Source organism: Nanorana parkeri, unplaced genomic scaffold (assembly GCF_000935625.1).
Source record: "Nanorana parkeri isolate BGI_ZX_2015 unplaced genomic scaffold, ASM93562v1 scaffold2126, whole genome shotgun sequence".
Lineage (NCBI taxonomy): Eukaryota > Metazoa > Chordata > Amphibia > Anura > Dicroglossidae > Nanorana > Nanorana parkeri.
Window position 1 is genome coordinate 150,186 of NW_017308394.1, and position 17,789 is coordinate 167,974.

General features: G+C 44.8%; 1 protein-coding gene across 1 annotated transcript in view; it reads right to left on the reverse strand.

Moving 5' to 3' along the window:
- Positions 1 to 5,754: 5,754 nt before the first annotated feature.
- HNRNPUL1 (heterogeneous nuclear ribonucleoprotein U like 1) overlaps positions 5,755 to 17,789 on the reverse strand; it is a 28,895-nt gene continuing 16,860 nt past the window's right edge. The window contains exons 10-16 of the mRNA XM_018572769.1: positions 15,146 to 15,274; positions 14,894 to 15,062; positions 13,732 to 14,070; positions 11,862 to 12,046; positions 11,428 to 11,770; positions 8,647 to 9,107; positions 5,755 to 6,165 (exon numbers count right to left, since the gene is read on the reverse strand). Coding sequence (XP_018428271.1) covers positions 6,022 to 6,165; positions 8,647 to 9,107; positions 11,428 to 11,770; positions 11,862 to 12,046; positions 13,732 to 14,070; positions 14,894 to 15,062; positions 15,146 to 15,274 — 1,770 coding nt within the window. The 3' untranslated portion in view covers positions 5,755 to 6,021. The remainder of the gene's footprint in view (positions 6,166 to 8,646; positions 9,108 to 11,427; positions 11,771 to 11,861; positions 12,047 to 13,731; positions 14,071 to 14,893; positions 15,063 to 15,145; positions 15,275 to 17,789) is intronic.

Genomic DNA, 17,789 nt, shown 5'->3' on the forward strand with positions numbered 1-17,789 from the left:
TAGTTTAAAATCAACTCGATACATTTCAGGTGCACTAAAACATTTTTGTTTTACATTCTTGCAGATTGTTTTCTTTAGTGGGGGACCCTTGCTCTCTAGGGAAGCAGCGGTCTCTCTGCATTGGCCTGAGACACCCCCTGTTGACTCAGACTTAAGCTGGCCATAGACTGGTTAGATTGACGAAAGAACGTTCTTTCGTCTTTCTATTAGTTGATGGAGTCAAATCGACAATCAATTTTGACCGTATAGATGAAAAAAAGGAGCAGGGTGGAAAATGTTTCTCGAAGGAACGAAATTCTAACAGTGAATGTGGTTTTCTATTGGGAAACTCCATTGATTCCAAAACGGAGCGTTGAAATCAAACGAAATTTCGAACGACATTCATCAAGTGTCTGCTGGCATTATCGGGTGATAAGGAAATATCTTTGGTAGGAACGTTCGTTGGGAAATCTACTAGTGTATGGCAAACATTAGAGCTGCAAGTTAATCGATTTAGTCGATTAACCTCTTGCCGTCCGCCCGTAGTAAAAAAAACGGACGGACGGCACTGCAGCATCTGCGGGTTGCCGTCTCCAGACGGCAATTTTTTTCTGCTCGCGCGCGCCCCCTAGCGGGCACGCACGGACAGAAAAGACCCGTCCAATGCGAACACCTGGTACCGGGTGTTTCACATATAGGCGATCAGCGGGTCCATAGCCCGCCGATCGCCTATATGTGCTCGTTCGCGGCACCATCCTCCACCATCCAGATCTCTGCTTCATCAGCTTCTTTTGGGGTCCATAGGTGATATTAGGGGTCCTAGAGACCCCTAATATCTCCATAAAGAGGACCTGTCAGTGTGCCTTTGCTATTATATAGGGGGTTGTTATATAATAGCAATAACAATAAGTGCAAAAAAAATATAAATAAAAAAAAAAGAAAAGTAACACATAAAAAAATAAAATAAAAGTCACATAAAAAAAAGGGGAAAAAACCCCCCCAAAATGTTTAACTCCCCCACCCCCACGTTTACGCGCCTATAAACGTAAATACGCGTCCGGTGCCCCAGCGAGTTACCACTTTCCTCCCTGTTCACATAGGAAAGGACTAGCACCTGTTCACTAGAGCTGCAACAATTATTAGATTAAAGTTGGCTAAAATTCAAATTTCCCGCCCGCCGCTCACGCCACGTCGGTTAAGCCGTTTGCGCCACGCCCCACCGCACACACCGGTAAACCCGCTTACGCTACGCCCACCGCACACATTGAGGACATGCGTCTGGTCCTCTCCTCCCGGTGAGCTTCCCGACTCGCCGCTGCCCGCCGACAACACTGTCATTCAAAGTAAGTCGAGATCGGCCGGGAGCTTTTTAATGTTTCCTGTTGTGTTTTTTTTTTTTTAAGCGGCACACTGCAGAACATTAGCAGCTATAGAGGAACAACAAATCCCAGCAATAATATATTAAACACCCGGTATAATGTACTATTGCTGGGATTTGTTGTTCCTCTATAACTGGTCAGTGGTAGTCTGTATTGTGCAGTATAATCATTATACAGTGCAATGGAGAATACCACCAGCTATAGAGGACTACAAATCCCAGCAATAATACATTATATACAACGCAATGCAGAATACCAGCAGTTACAGAGGACTACAAATCCCAGCAATAGTACATTATAGCATAACGTTGTACTATTGCTGGCATTTGTTGTATTCCTATATAGCTGTTGGTATTCTGGATTTCGCCATATAATCATTCTACAGCGCACTGCAGAATACCACCAGCTATAGAGGACTACAAATCGCAGCAATAATACATTATATACAGCGCAATGCAGAATAACGCCAGCTACAGAGGACTACAAATCCCAGCAATAGTACATTATAGTATAATGTACTATTGCTGCATTCCTCTATAGCTGCTGGTATACTGCACCGCGCCGCTGTATAATGTATTATATTGCACACCACTTTTTTTTTTTTACTTCCACCGCGCCAAGCTTGCTCTCGTGATGGACTACAATCTCAATAGAAACTAGTAGTCCATCACTGGAGCCTTTTTTTTTTATCCGATTAACCGAACGTAATAATCGGCTAACTAATCGATTATGAAAATAATCGTTAGCTGCAGCCCTAGCCAACATTACAGTTCTAGTAAGATATGAGAAGAAAAATCTCCCAAGGTACACAGCAAAGATCGAGAAAAACAGCCTTTAAAGCATTCTTTACTCTGTCCAAAAACTTCTGTCAACAGAAACACTTTTTAAAATGAGTACAATTCTAAATTATAACTAAATTGTCCAGCAAAGATTCACTGAAACGATGTATTAAGGAAACATGCAGAGGCTGCCATTGCTGATCGCTTCTCCTGAAAAAGCTAGCGGACTGATTTTCATGCTGATCCTTACTTCAAAAAGGTTGAGTCCCCACGGTGCCCATCCTGTATCCTCTTGCTTGAATAGTTTGCATCCCCACGGTGCCCATCCTGCATCCTCTTGCTTGAATAGTTTGCATCCCCACGGTGCCCATCCTGCATCCTCTTGCTTGAATAGTTTGCATCCCCACGGTGCCCATCCTGCATCCTCTTTAATAGGTTGAGTCCCCATGGTACCCATCCTGCAGCCTTTGCCACATGCAGCAAATTTGTACTTGTTGTGTGGCCCTTGGAGCCCACCAGTCTGTAGTGAGAGCATGGATTTGTAAAAGGGGTAACAGCAGTGATCTCTACTATTCTCATACAACACATTCCCATTCTCCTATTGTCTTCTGCAGCGTGTCCATATTTTCCTCTAGTAAGTCTTAAGTTCACTCAAGCGTTATATACTGTATACCTAACAAAGGTGTTCACCGATTGGGAAGCACCACACCCTTGTATCAAGAATATACCATAAGAAGCTATTATAGGGCTTTTTGAGATGCACACAATCGAATTATATCTCAAAAATTAATACATAAATCTTTATTATATTCATTAAAAAGTCAGTGTGTCACCACATATAACATCAGTTAAAATGGCAGAATCAGTAATATCTCACTATAAAGAGTAACATGCCTTAGGCCAGGTTCACAGCCATTTTCCGGAGCAGATCTGGAACACGGTCCATTGCGCTTTGCCGCGTTTTCCAGAGTGGGTATTTTTCTTCTTCCGGAACGGTTTAAACAGAGCTCAGAATTACCATAGGGATACATTGGGATGCTTTTTGCTCCGGGAACAAACTGTTCCGGTCATTATCTGGACACGGTGTGAACAAACCTATATAGAGGACACCAATCAAAAGCTGGTCACATCCAAAAGCAATCGGAGCTAGTATTTATAATAATACATTTGCAATCTAATGTTATACAGCCATATACACTTATAGTCATATCAAACTATAACAGAAGAGAATGCTTTAAAAATGGCGTCCTTCTCTTCAATGACGCCAGCTATCCGTATATATAACGGTTTGATATGACTATAAGTGTATATGGCTGTATAACATTAGATTGAGAATGCATTGTTATAAATACTAGATCTGATTGCTTCCGGATGTGAACAGCTTTTGATTGGTGACCTCTTTAAGGCATGTTACTCTTTATAGTGAGCTTTTACTGCTTCTGCTAATTTAACTGATGTTATATGGTGACGCACTAACTTTCTAATGAAAATAATAAAAGTGTAAAGATTTTATATATTCATTTTTGGGATATAACTTATTCGATCGTGTGCGCTTCAAAAGTCCAATAATAGCTTCTTATGGTATATTATATACTGTATAGTAAACAGGCCCTTTGGTAATGTCAGGGGGCTGTAGTTGAGGCCTCCTGTACCCCAAGTTCACAACCTCTGCTTTAGGTCACTGACCTGGAAAGAATGCACAAATACTAGTATCGGTGCCAATACAGAGTACCTGGGCGAGTACTCTCCTAAATGCTCCCGATACTGGAACCTTTGGTATCAGGAAGCCGGGTGGCGAGTCATTACATGCCGCCCGACTTCCTGATTGGCCGGGAAGCCAGCTCCATCATCACCGAGTATGGATCTGCCTTCCTGGCTAATCAGGAAGCCGGAGGGCAGGTAATGACTCACCCCCTGGCTTCATGATTGGCGGGGAAACCATACTGAATGACCAGGGAGCATGGAGCTGGCTTCCCGGCCAATCAGGAACCCAGGCAGCGTGTAATGACTTCACGCCCAGCTTCCCGATTGGTCGGGAACCTGGCCAATCAGGAAGCCAGATGGGAGGTAATTACACGCCACCCGGCTTCCTGACTGGCTGGGAAGCCAGTTCCATGCTTCATCACCTGGTGATGAGGGAGCAAGGAGACAGCTTACCGGCTAATCGGGAAGCTGGGCAGCGAGTCATTACACGTCGTCCAGCTTCCTTAATGGGACTTTCGGTATCTGTATTCGCTATCAGCAAGTACAGAGAAAAAAAAATATCGGTACTCAATACTGAAAACCTGGTATCGGTGCATCCCTAGCACAAACCAAGAGTTTGCATATTTCTGACTTGGCAGGTTTAATTTATAGTATATCGAAAGCCAAAACATTTTACATTTGGACAGGGATGTAGGGAATGGTTAACACCTGTCTGGAAAAATAAACTCATTGGGGAAATTTCCCTTCATTTCCTGCCCACAAAAAAAAATACGGTGTATTAGGGAAGCATCCTCTTAGTTGTCAAGGGAACAAATGTTCCCATTGTAAGATTTCCCCTCTATTTCTGCAACAACTCAAAATTGTAGATTTTTCCTCCTCACTTTCAGTCTTGGTGACAGTGGTCACCAGAACACAGAAGGTGAAACTCCCTACTGGGGACAGACAAAAACCTGAGGTCCTAGCCCTTCCCCATAAAAAAAAAAAAGTTTTGGCTTTATATACAATTCAAAGAGACACTGCCACCTCATCCATGCAGACCAGGGTGACATTGTCTTTAGAAAGGGCATCCCCTGACCCCCATTGATTCACCTTACCTGAGCTCCCTCACAGCACCTTCTCCTCCTCAGCTAGTGAATATGTACAATGTGACCTGCTCCTCTTTAAGGGTGCCCGGGCCTAAGAACCAATCGCTAGGCCTGTGCACTGACACAAGACTGATGTGGCAATATCATTACTCCCCCGAGTCGCCTATAACAGCCGACCTCAGCACCGACTAGGAAGAAGGGCGGTTAAGAGGTGTATATATGGGGGTCAGGGGAATGCCCTTGCCATGTGAAAACCTTATACATCTCGATGAAATCTCCACCGCCATGCGCACAGCTGGAGCCCCGAATATAACTGAACAGTTTGCGAAGAGTGAAGAAATACACAGGACGACCATATGTGGTTTTTTTTTTTTCAAAGTTCATTATTCACTCCTTTTCAAATGATAAAAAAAATACAAATGCCTTTAACACAATAATGTGCAATGAAACTCAGACAGAAAAAACATTGCGGCCTTTTCAGCCTCTGGGTTACGCAAATAAATCTTAAATTTCATTTTTTTTTTTAAACAGCTGAAAATCCAGTAAAACATTAATATTCTACAATAAAATAACAAAGTCACTTGTCCTCAATGGAGGGAGAAAAAAAACCAAAAAGGTAGTTAGAGCCTAGGATACAGATATCGCATTAGAGATCCATGCAGACCAGAACAGATCATCATACACTGAAATAATATAGAACAGACTGAAAAAGGGGAAAATAAAGTAGAATTAAAAAATAAAACTGTAGTACGTGCGAGTCAGTCATGTGGCTGGCTGCACCGGTAACACGGCATGGAATGCAAGCATCAGAAAGGGTTTTTTTTTTTCCAGAGAAACAACTTTCAAATGGACAATTACTAGCTAAAAGGGATTCTATTCACGGTATGGATTGCTGTTCAGACACATTAAAATTATTAACATAGTACTTGTCTCGGTGCTAACAAACCATTTCTCCACATCAGACCCAGCACAAGTGTCTGCATTTATTTGGATAACAAAGATGGTGAGATAATCCAACATGGTTTGAGATCTTTCAGTACTTGTGCAAGACAAAAACAAAGTGTCATATTCCTGGTGACTGGACGCTAGAGAATCTCATTGGGTTCCTCCATATCGACTGGGCTGGTCATAGCTGCCACTTCCATAATTCCACTGGCCTTGACCTTGACTTGGACTAGGACTAGGATTCTGGCCCTGTCCTTGGCTCGCATACTGACTCAACTGCTGGCCTCCTCCATACTAGAAGACAAACAAAAAAAGTAAAAAGATTTAATAATGAAAAAAACACAAGATGACAACAGTATAACTAACCAGCAGAAGCTTTATTCAAAAGGAAAAGTTAACATTTAGTGCCGGTTCACACCACAAAGTCCGCGTTCTAGTGCATTCAGCCTCTGGAGCGCAAGTCGGCGGGAGGGGGTGTGGCAGTGCATTGAAGTCAATAGCACCACAGCCACGCCCCCCTGCCCGGAACTCAGGCACATTAGTGCAAACACTATTTTTGCAGATGACACAAGACCGTAAAGCAGACACTAGTGTTCTGGGCGATCGCACTGCGGGGGGGGGGCATGGCTGCGGTGTCATTGACTTCAATGCACCGCCACGCCCCCTTCCGCCCCTGAATGCAGGGAGCTGGCCGGCTTGCGTTCCAGAGGTCGAACGCACTGGAACGTGGACTTTGTGGCATGAACCGGCCCTTAGGGCTCCATTTATAATAAAGCAGATATTGCTAAACACTGCAATCTTTGTCTGCATAATGGCCGGCGTTTTTGGCCTTTTTATAAAATCCAGGTTTGCGTTTGGTGCCCTATGTGGAGGATAGCCAGTTAAGAGCACATTTTTAAAACTCATTGCTGTGCTTTTTTTTTTTAAAGCAACAGTACAGCCATGGTAAGGCCATAGAGCCGCGGCATTATGAATTCCCTCCTTTATGTACTTACCCATTTTAAATGTAAAGAGGCATAGAAAAGGCTTTCACTTAAAGCTCAAATCCAGAATAAAGCAATCATCTACAGTAATACCTTGGTTTACAAGTAACTTGGTTTGAGAGCGTTTTGCAAGACAAGCAAACATTTCTGAAAACTTTTGCCTTGATATACAAGCAATGTCTTGCAATAAGAGCAAAATTTTGTAGAAAAGCACCACCAAATAAGGCTGTAGCAGTGCGAGCGATGAGTCTGTTTAACGACAATGCAATGTCACATTCGATAGATTCCTTGTTACGGTTTCACGAAATGAAAAAGATTCCATTGAGCCAAGAGATAGCAGTGATTCCGTTAGTGATAGTGAAAGTCATCCTACACAATAATCCTCCTCTCTCTCGTCCCGCTCACAGCAGCCACGAAGGTACCGCTAATTGGTTTATTTGTCTTTATATTTTGTACAGTATTATATTACAGTACAGTATTGTAATTATTTTATATGAATATTTTTGGGTTGTGGAACGAATCATCTGAATTTCCATTATTTCCTATGCGGAAATTCGCTTTGATATACAAGCGCTTTGGATTACAAGCATGCTTCCGGAACGAATTATGCTCTTAAACCAAGGTATTACTGTATATACAAGAGCATCAGTGGTATTTATTACATACGTTGTAACTTGTCATTTTAAGACTAAATATGCAATATGCTTATTATAATGTAACTGCGTTTTATTCCTGGTAACGACACCTTAAAAGCCCATTCACACCAAGACGGTTGCGGACCGCGCTGATCTCAAAAGGGAGGTTTTGGGAGTTTCACCACTGAAACGCAATAAAAAACGCCCAAAACCGTGCGGTTCCATTGAAACCTGTAAGGAAACCGCACCAATCAGCGTGGCAAAAAAAGTGCAGGGAGCAGTTCGGGTGGGGGGTTCGGATGGCGCAGATGCATGAACGGTCCCCATTGCAATGCATGTGATCGTTCATGTTGGCGGATCTGTGCGGCCAAACCGCCCTGGTCTAAAAGCCTAATATTGGGTGTCTTGTTGTTGGAATTGCACCGGATCAACTAATGTTTTGTGTCCTGTTCACGCTATAGCACTGGTGTGATGTGCGGTGCAGAAAATGCAGTCATGCCGCATACGCACGGGACAGCAGAGCAGCCCACCACTCTGCTTTGCAGAGACCTGAATGGATTGTACACTTTGTATACAAACAATAAAGTTCTAAAAAAAAGTAAACGTTGCCCTGCGTTGTTACAATGCAAGGCACCACAGGTCGCTATCGATACTAAGCGGACACTAGCTGCAGCAGCTACTGTATACGAACCCTACAACTGATTCTAGAACAAGCCAAACGCAGCTTCAAAAATTCCAAATATATAACCCTCACTGGCTTTAATTTCTGTTCAAGGATTGGCTCCTTCCTAGCTGTACGGCTGGAGAACAATAATAAAAGCACTGATCAAGGGGGAGGATTTGGGAAACATGCTCTGTAAATGTAATAGGAGATGGGGGGGGGAGGAGGAGGAGGGAGGCATGGCTACTCTTTGTGGGCTATCAATAGAGGAAACTGCAAGTGATGTGAAATACAAAGCCTTGGAATTTACTGGTTTTATTTAACTGAACTAAATGAAGAGAAAAGCTGGTTAATTACTTGGGCAACTGCTCCAGTTTTGATAAATCCCCCATGTGTTTGCCCTTCAGCATGGTTGAACTTTGAAGGCTTTAGGCCATTTGGGTTCCATTTAAAGCGAGCTAGGTAAAATGAGATGGTATTGAGGAGTGGTACTCACCGTCTGTTGATACGGCTGACTGTAGCTTCCCTGGTTATAACTGGAATTAGAGGATGTGGAACTCTGTGGTGGAGGCTGGCTGTAGCCTTGGTTGTAACTTTGTGAACCACCGCCGTAGCTTTGGGTGCTGCTGCTGTTATAACTCTGACCACCGTAGCCACTCCCGCTGGTTTGGTTGTAGCTACTTCCACCACCCTGGCTGTAGCCACCACTGCTGCCCTGGTTGTAGCCACCTGCGCTTCCAGGGCTTTGACTGTAGCTTCCTCCACCTCCCTGGCTGTAGCTACTGCTGCTTCCACTTCCCTGTCCATAGCTTCCTCCGCTGCTTTGATCGTAGCTCCCAGTGCTTCCGCCACCATAACCATAGCCAGCACTGCTTCCACCCCCTTGATTGTAGCTGCTGCTACCCTGGTTATATCCGCCACCGCTTCCTCCTCCCTGACTGTATCCACCACCGCTTCCTCCTCCCTGTCCGTAACCGCCACCCTGGCTGTATCCACTTCCACCACTTTGGCCATAGCCGCCGAAGCCTGACTGCTGAAAAACAAGAGGTAGCAATGAATAAAAGACAGCTGTTACCCGATACAGTTGGGGCAAATGTACACATATCAGTCAAGCAATCACTTACTTGGCCATAGCTGCTTGGTGCATTCTGTGACAGGCTTGAGGAGTTCCCACCGCTTCCATAAATGCCACCCTGGGTTCCTCCTGGACTGTAGCTGGGCTGCTGGCTGTTCTGGCCAAAGCCTCCTCTATGTTCAGAGCCATTATCCTGAGAGCCTCCTGACCAACGACTTTCACCTCGGCCAAATCCTACAAAACCAAATACATGTAGAATTAGAAAGGCATGCCAACCTAATGCTATTCTTGTTTAAAGTGAATCTATGTTCTACTCCCACTCACTTCCAAACTCCTAGAACTCCTTATCTACAGCTGCCTGAGCCGCCACCTCGCTGATAACAACCTCCATTACAGTCCGGCTTTGGCCCCCTACACTCCACTGAAACCGCCCTCCTAAAACTCACTAATGACTTTCTAACAGCTAAAAACAATGGCCACTATTCCCTACTCTTGCTATTAGACCTCTCTGCTGCTTTTGACACTGTTGACCACCTGCTCCTCCTCAAAAAACTCCACTTGCTTGGCCTACAAGACTCTGCTCTCCCATGGTTCTCCTCCTACCTAAGTGCTCCTTTAGTGTCACCTACAAATCTAACTCCTCCCCTCCTCTTCCTCTTCCTGTAGGGTTCCCCCAAGGCTCTGTCCTTGGACCCCTCCTCTTCTCTATCTACACCTCCTCCCTTGGTCAACTAATAACCTCACATGGCTTCCAATACCATCTCTATGCCGATGACACTCAAATCTATCTTTCCACTCCACAACTCACCCCTTCTGTGTCCTCTCGTGTCACTAATCTAATAACTGACATATCCGTCTGGATGTCACAACACTTCTTAAAACTCAACGTTTCTAAAACTGAGCTCATGATGGATTTCCTCCACCCCGTGCACCTTCCCCACGTGCTCCTTCCCCAAACTTTTCCCTTGAGATTGTTAACACAACTATACAGCCCTCCCCCCATGCCCCGGTCTTAGGTGTCATCCTTGACTCGGACCTCACCTTTCTTCCCCACGTCCAATCACTATCCAAATCTTGCCGCCTTCACCTTCGCAATATCTCCAAAATACGCCCCTTCCTCACCAAAGAAACCGCAAAATTACTCATCCACTCGCTTGTTATCTCTCGTCTTGACTATTGTAACTCCCTCCTCATTGGCCTTCTACTACTACACAGGATATCCCCCTTCAGTCCATCATGAATGCAGCTGCTAGACTCATTCACCAATCCAACCGCTCAGTGTCTGCAACCCGCCTCTGTCAATCCCTGCACTGGCTTCCACTCGCCCAACGGATAAAATTCTAAATATTAACAGTCACTTACAAAGCCATCCACAACTCTGCCCCCCGGCTATATCTCAAAATATCACCCTAACAGTCCCTTCCGCTCTTCCAAAGACCTCCTACTTTCCAACTCCCTCATCAACTCCTCCCATGCTCGCCTCAGGACTTCACTAGAGCCTCTCCCATCCTATGGAACTCTCTACCCCAACCTGTCCGTCTATCTCCCACTCTGACTGCCTCTAGGCGATCCCCAAAGACTCATCTCTTCAGGGAAGCCTATCCCACCTCAACCTAACCGCTCAACCATCACGTTCTCAAACAATTCATCCCCACGCAGCTCCCTCCTCATGTATCACTTCCCCCACCCTTTAGATTGTAAGCCCTCAGGGGCAGGGCAGGAGATGGGGGGGGGAGGAGGAGGAGGGAGGCATGGCTACTCTTTGTGGGCTATCAATAGAGGAAACTGCAAGTGATGTGAAATACAAAGCCTTGGAATTTACTGGTTTTATTTAACTGAACTAAATGAAGAGAAAAGCTGGTTAATTACTTGGGCAACTGCTCCAGTTTTGATAAATCCCCCATGTGTTTGCCCTTCAGCATGGTTGAACTTTGAAGGCTTTAGGCCATTTGGGTTCCATTTAAAGCGAGCTAGGTAAAATGAGATGGTATTGAGGAGTGGTACTCACCGTCTGTTGATACGGCTGACTGTAGCTTCCCTGGTTATAACTGGAATTAGAGGATGTGGAACTCTGTGGTGGAGGCTGGCTGTAGCCTTGGTTGTAACTTTGTGAACCACCGCCGTAGCTTTGGGTGCTGCTGCTGTTATAACTCTGACCACCGTAGCCACTCCCGCTGGTTTGGTTGTAGCTACTTCCACCACCCTGGCTGTAGCCACCACTGCTGCCCTGGTTGTAGCCACCTGCGCTTCCAGGGCTTTGACTGTAGCTTCCTCCACCTCCCTGGCTGTAGCTACTGCTGCTTCCACTTCCCTGTCCATAGCTTCCTCCGCTGCTTTGATCGTAGCTCCCAGTGCTTCCGCCACCATAACCATAGCCAGCACTGCTTCCACCCCCTTGATTGTAGCTGCTGCTACCCTGGTTATATCCGCCACCGCTTCCTCCTCCCTGACTGTATCCACCACCGCTTCCTCCTCCCTGTCCGTAACCGCCACCCTGGCTGTATCCACTTCCACCACTTTGGCCATAGCCGCCGAAGCCTGACTGCTGAAAAACAAGAGGTAGCAATGAATAAAAGACAGCTGTTACCCGATACAGTTGGGGCAAATGTACACATATCAGTCAAGCAATCACTTACTTGGCCATAGCTGCTTGGTGCATTCTGTGACAGGCTTGAGGAGTTCCCACCGCTTCCATAAATGCCACCCTGGGTTCCTCCTGGACTGTAGCTGGGCTGCTGGCTGTTCTGGCCAAAGCCTCCTCTATGTTCAGAGCCATTATCCTGAGAGCCTCCTGACCAACGACTTTCACCTCGGCCAAATCCTACAAAACCAAATACATGTAGAATTAGAAAGGCATGCCAACCTAATGCTATTCTTGTTTAAAGTGAATCTATGTTCTACTCCCACTCACTTCCAAACTCCTAGAACTCCTTATCTACAGCTGCCTGAGCCGCCACCTCGCTGATAACAACCTCCATTACAGTCCGGCTTTGGCCCCCTACACTCCACTGAAACCGCCCTCCTAAAACTCACTAATGACTTTCTAACAGCTAAAAACAATGGCCACTATTCCCTACTCTTGCTATTAGACCTCTCTGCTGCTTTTGACACTGTTGACCACCTGCTCCTCCTCAAAAAACTCCACTTGCTTGGCCTACAAGACTCTGCTCTCCCATGGTTCTCCTCCTACCTAAGTGCTCCTTTAGTGTCACCTACAAATCTAACTCCTCCCCTCCTCTTCCTCTTCCTGTAGGGTTCCCCCAAGGCTCTGTCCTTGGACCCCTCCTCTTCTCTATCTACACCTCCTCCCTTGGTCAACTAATAACCTCACATGGCTTCCAATACCATCTCTATGCCGATGACACTCAAATCTATCTTTCCACTCCACAACTCACCCCTTCTGTGTCCTCTCGTGTCACTAATCTAATAACTGACATATCCGTCTGGATGTCACAACACTTCTTAAAACTCAACGTTTCTAAAACTGAGCTCATGATGGATTTCCTCCACCCCGTGCACCTTCCCCAAACTTTTCCCTTGAGATTGTTAACACAACTATACAGCCCTCCCCCCATGCCACGGTCTTAGGTGTCATCCTTGACTCGGACCTCACCTTTCTTCCCCACGTCCAATCACTATCCAAATCTTGCCGCCTTCACCTTCGCAATATCTCCAAAATACGCCCCTTCCTCACCAAAGAAACCGCAAAATTACTCATCCACTCGCTTGTTATCTCTCGTCTTGACTATTGTAACTCCCTCCTCATTGGCCTTCTACTACTACACAGGATATCCCCCTTCAGTCCATCATGAATGCAGCTGCTAGACTCATTCACCAATCCAACCGCTCAGTGTCTGCAACCCGCCTCTGTCAATCCCTGCACTGGCTTCCACTCGCCCAACGGATAAAATTCTAAATATTAACAGTCACTTACAAAGCCATCCACAACTCTGCCCCCCGGCTATATCTCAAAATATCACCCTAACAGTCCCTTCCGCTCTTCCAAAGACCTCCTACTTTCCAACTCCCTCATCAACTCCTCCCATGCTCGCCTCAGGACTTCACTAGAGCCTCTCCCATCCTATGGAACTCTCTACCCCAACCTGTCCGTCTATCTCCCACTCTGACTGCCTCTAGGCGATCCCCAAAGACTCATCTCTTCAGGGAAGCCTATCCCACCTCAACCTAACCGCTCAACCATCACGTTCTCAAACAATTCATCCCCACGCAGCTCCCTCCTCATGTATCACTTCCCCCACCCTTTAGATTGTAAGCCCTCAGGGGCAGGGCTCTCCTTACCATCCTGTCTTGAATTGTATTGTAATATTTTCCTTATATTGTAAAGCGCTGCGCAAACTGTTGGGGCTATATAAATCCTGTATAATAATAATATTCACTAAATCGCTGGGAGGGCGAGACATATGGACAATTCTATTTTAAACAATGTACCTGGTCATAACCACATAATATAAAATAAAGAATGCCAAGTAAGGAAACTGTACTAACCACGGCCTCGCTCTCCAGCACCTCTGAACCCAGGTCCGCCACTTCCACCTCTACCCAAAAACCCTCCTCTGTTCCCTCCAGGAGGGCCACGGTTGTCGAAACGTTGAAATTCTTCTCGGCCTCCATCTCCTCGGCCCCCGTCTCCTCTTCCTCCTCCACCGCCACCGCCACCACCAGGAGGTCCTCCACCACGGCCCCTGAACTTCTTTTCTGGAGGCGGGCCAGCTTTCTTTCCCTCGATGTTGTACTGACGCACTAATTGTTCAGCCTCCTCCTTCTGTACCTCAATGTAGATCACCTCATTGAGAAAATCACCAGCTTCTGGCAAGCTAAAATTAGCTGGAAAACAAAGACGGGCCTTAATCAGTGCATCTTAAAACTGGATGATATATCAAGAGTTGAAGTTAAGATAATATAACCCCTGAAATATTGCTGGCCAATGGGAGAATGAGCTCTGTGTGCTCTAGAAAGTGCACGAGTCTGGAGAACAATTAGCGTTATACATTTTAATGCCAAATCCTTTTTTTTTTTACTCAACATGGCAAACCTGATGAGAGAAAGCACCCATATTTTTTTTTAAAACCATGACATGCACACAATGTGAACCTGTGCTTTGCCCATACAGTTTTTACTCTAATGCAGAGAATGCATTAAGGTAAAAAAAAAACAAAAAAAACGCCTAGACCTTAATACTACTTTAACCTCCATGGCATCCTTCACCAGACATACTAAAACAAAATGCCAGCTCTCCATGCTGTTCCTGTTTAGGCTTCCCATCTGTGCGCTCTGCTAGTTGTAAACTTGCAAAGGCTTCCTATGGGGCTAACTAGTTTACCTAAAAAGATGCAGATTACAGGGACCAGATCTAGCAAAGGATGCAAAAGAGTTAAGTAAAGCTTATACATATACTTTCACATGCTTCTCTGGGGCTCCTAAATGGGTTTTTTTTTTAAGATACATGAAAAATATAAGCTTATCAATGCATGCCAAGAAAAAAAAATGCATTTGTAATTAGTTATATCCGTAGGCTTTGGCTTAATAGTGCTACCTGTCATCATGCCCTACGCATCCTCATGTCAATGTAAGTTAATCAGAAAGGACATGTTGATTAAAACAAGGTGCCCTTTTATTCAGACTTGACTGAGCAAGATGAATAAATTACCTTTCATTTCTAGCACGGCAGAGTCAGGAACATCCTTCCCTTCCTCATCCGTCCGTTTAACAATACGATCCAGTAAGTCTTCATCTGTGGGGCAGATTATGATGGCCTTGCGCTGAAATCCTTCAAATGGTCGCATCTTCCTGCGCTGAGCTGTACCATAGACATTAGTCTAAGGAGAGAATGACAAGAGCATAAGTGGCTGTCCACGGTATTCGAGACATTTGGTACTGCCCTCTATGTTCTCCTTCTTACTTGATCTAGAATGTAGTTCCGTTTCCTGCGGGAAGCTATCTGGATGAGTTGGTTTAAACACTTTGTGGCTTGCTGAATAAGGACATCCCAGCGACCGGCATAGTTACGCTGTCTTCTAAGGCCCATTACCTGGGGGTAAGAGTTCAGTCAAAATCATGGAAATGTATGCGTTATGTGAAAGTTTCACATGGAAATGCCTTTTTTTTCAGCCCTGGCAGAAACAGATCTTTTTCACTAGATTTTCTCTACAGTATTCTACTTTCATTTACCAAATTTCTATTCAGAGATGAACGGAATGCATGAAACTTAACCCTAGACAAATCACCACCCATTAAAAAAGTCATGCTACTAAGTCTGACTAATACTAGCAACATTCAGAGCTTTCCGTCAGTTGCCAATCTTGGAACGCCGTGCTCAACAGCAATCTACAATTTGAAATATTTTCCAGGTCAGGCTACACGGTTTTGCACATATGGCCATATAATGTAGCTGGCCCACTTGGTCTTTATTACAGGACTCCCCAAAGACTGCACGAGTCTAAAAGGTGCCCATACACCTGGCGATTATCGTACAATAATCGCGGGTGATCCCGCGGTCGTTCGATAATTGGCAGGTGTATGGGCAGCGTGCGACCGCTTCTACTGTACTACTTCTAGGTCGCACAACATTCGTCTTCCGAGCACATTTGAAAACCCGCCGAAAATCATGATTTTTGGCGGGTTAGTGGCGTGCTCGGGAGACGAATGCCGCAAGCGCACACTGCACGCTCAGCACTGCAATCATTGGAAGCCATCCCCACAGCGGGGAGGGCTTGCGATGATCGCGAGTACGATCTGCCTGTCGAAGATGGGCAGATCGTACAAAATGTTTATTACCTTACAACCATCGCACAACGAAAGTCGTGCGATGGTTGTAAGGTGTATGGGCAGCTTAAGACTACAACGTGTAGCTTAATTCAGAGATAAAGACAATCAGAGAAAATAAGCAGCTGAGCTGGGGTGAAAAAGTCGGTCCAACCAAACTGGTATTTAGTAGATGTGCACTGAAAGGAAATCGAGACCAAATCCGAAAATTAAAAAAAAGAATGTCAGGCCGAAACAGAAAATAATCTTCCCCCCCTATTCTTTTTAATTTTTTTTTAAAAGATTTACATTTATTTTTATTAAATGTTTAACTTTACTGCTGGGGGCTTCAGTGAAATATGGGCTCTAAGACTCCTGACATTTCCCTTTTACAAAAGAAAAAGAGATTGAGGACACAGAGTCCTTAATCACTTTTTCTGCAGCCCCTGTTATAAATAAACAGGAATCCTCTATACTGAGTGTTCCTGTTCATTCATAACTTGTGGAGATAGTAACTCGCACTAGCTACCCAATTATGAATGAATAGGAAGTGATGTAGTTCACTTCCTATTCATTCATAACTGGTACATAGTAACTCATTCTATCTCTAGTTATTTACAAAAAGTCAGCAATCACTGATAACTAAATGTTTGTATACCGCTTTCCATCCTGACTCACAGGAGGCTGAGCCGGCGCTGCGGGGAGGAGAGCTCTGTCTCCTTTGACAGCTAACTCTTCCCCCTCAGCCTCCTGTGACAGCTCTCTCCGCTGCCACACCGTTCTCCTTATCTGTCACAGGAGGCGGAGCGGGAGGAGAGCTCGGCCTCCAGTGACACACCTCACAGTGCTCTCCTCCCCGCTCCCGACAGGGGGGACACAAAGCGGCACCCAGCGGGAAGGAGAGAAACTAGGGATGCACCACAATTTCGGCCGAAAGATGGCACTTCTGAATTTTGCCAAAAGTGCCATTTTCGCCGATAAGTTTCAGGGGACGAAATTTCAGTGAATTCCTAGTATTACGTTTTGAAAGATGCCTTCAGCTTCAAAGATGCTGCGTCCTACTTGTAGACCTTACCAACAAGAGGGCCATTTCAGATCAACCCTTTTCATTAAATATATTATCCATAAAGCTGTCGTAGGAACAAAATCCAAGAAAAAAAAAGGCAAGATGAGCTGAAAACTGAAACATCACTCGGACCGCATCTCCCAAACACAGCAGTATTCATAGACCAATTCACTTCCTTCTCCAAGCTACACTAAAGAAATAAGCAACTCAAATTGACAGAATACTGGAGTATTTAAATATTGGCTTAAATCTAGTAACAGTGTGGACACATTTTATAAGCTTCCCATAATCCCCATATACAGCAGTACACCAACAGAAGGAGGGTCAGCAGTGAGTTTGCATTCTAACAATGAACACATTTGCAGGAAGGCACCTTATGAATATACAACTCTTCCTGCATTGTTCAAGTGGCCGGCTGAGGAGAGGAAAGATGTCTAATAAAGCAAACATTTATTCCTATGTTAACCTTTCAGATGGGAGAGTACCATTTCTACTGTTCCCTGCAGTTTTGTTTCAGTCATTCGTCACCATTTGTTTACTTTGCACAGTTATGGACCATAAAGCAAAATGAAGACTTGGAAAATAATCCAATTATTACTTATAATGTATAAAAGGAGAAATGAAGGCTAAAAACAATTAAACTGCATTTTGTTCTAGTGAAATAAAAATTAAAAAAACCCTCAATGTACCCATTGTCACATTCATTTGCTGGAGAAAAATAAAAAAACATTAGACT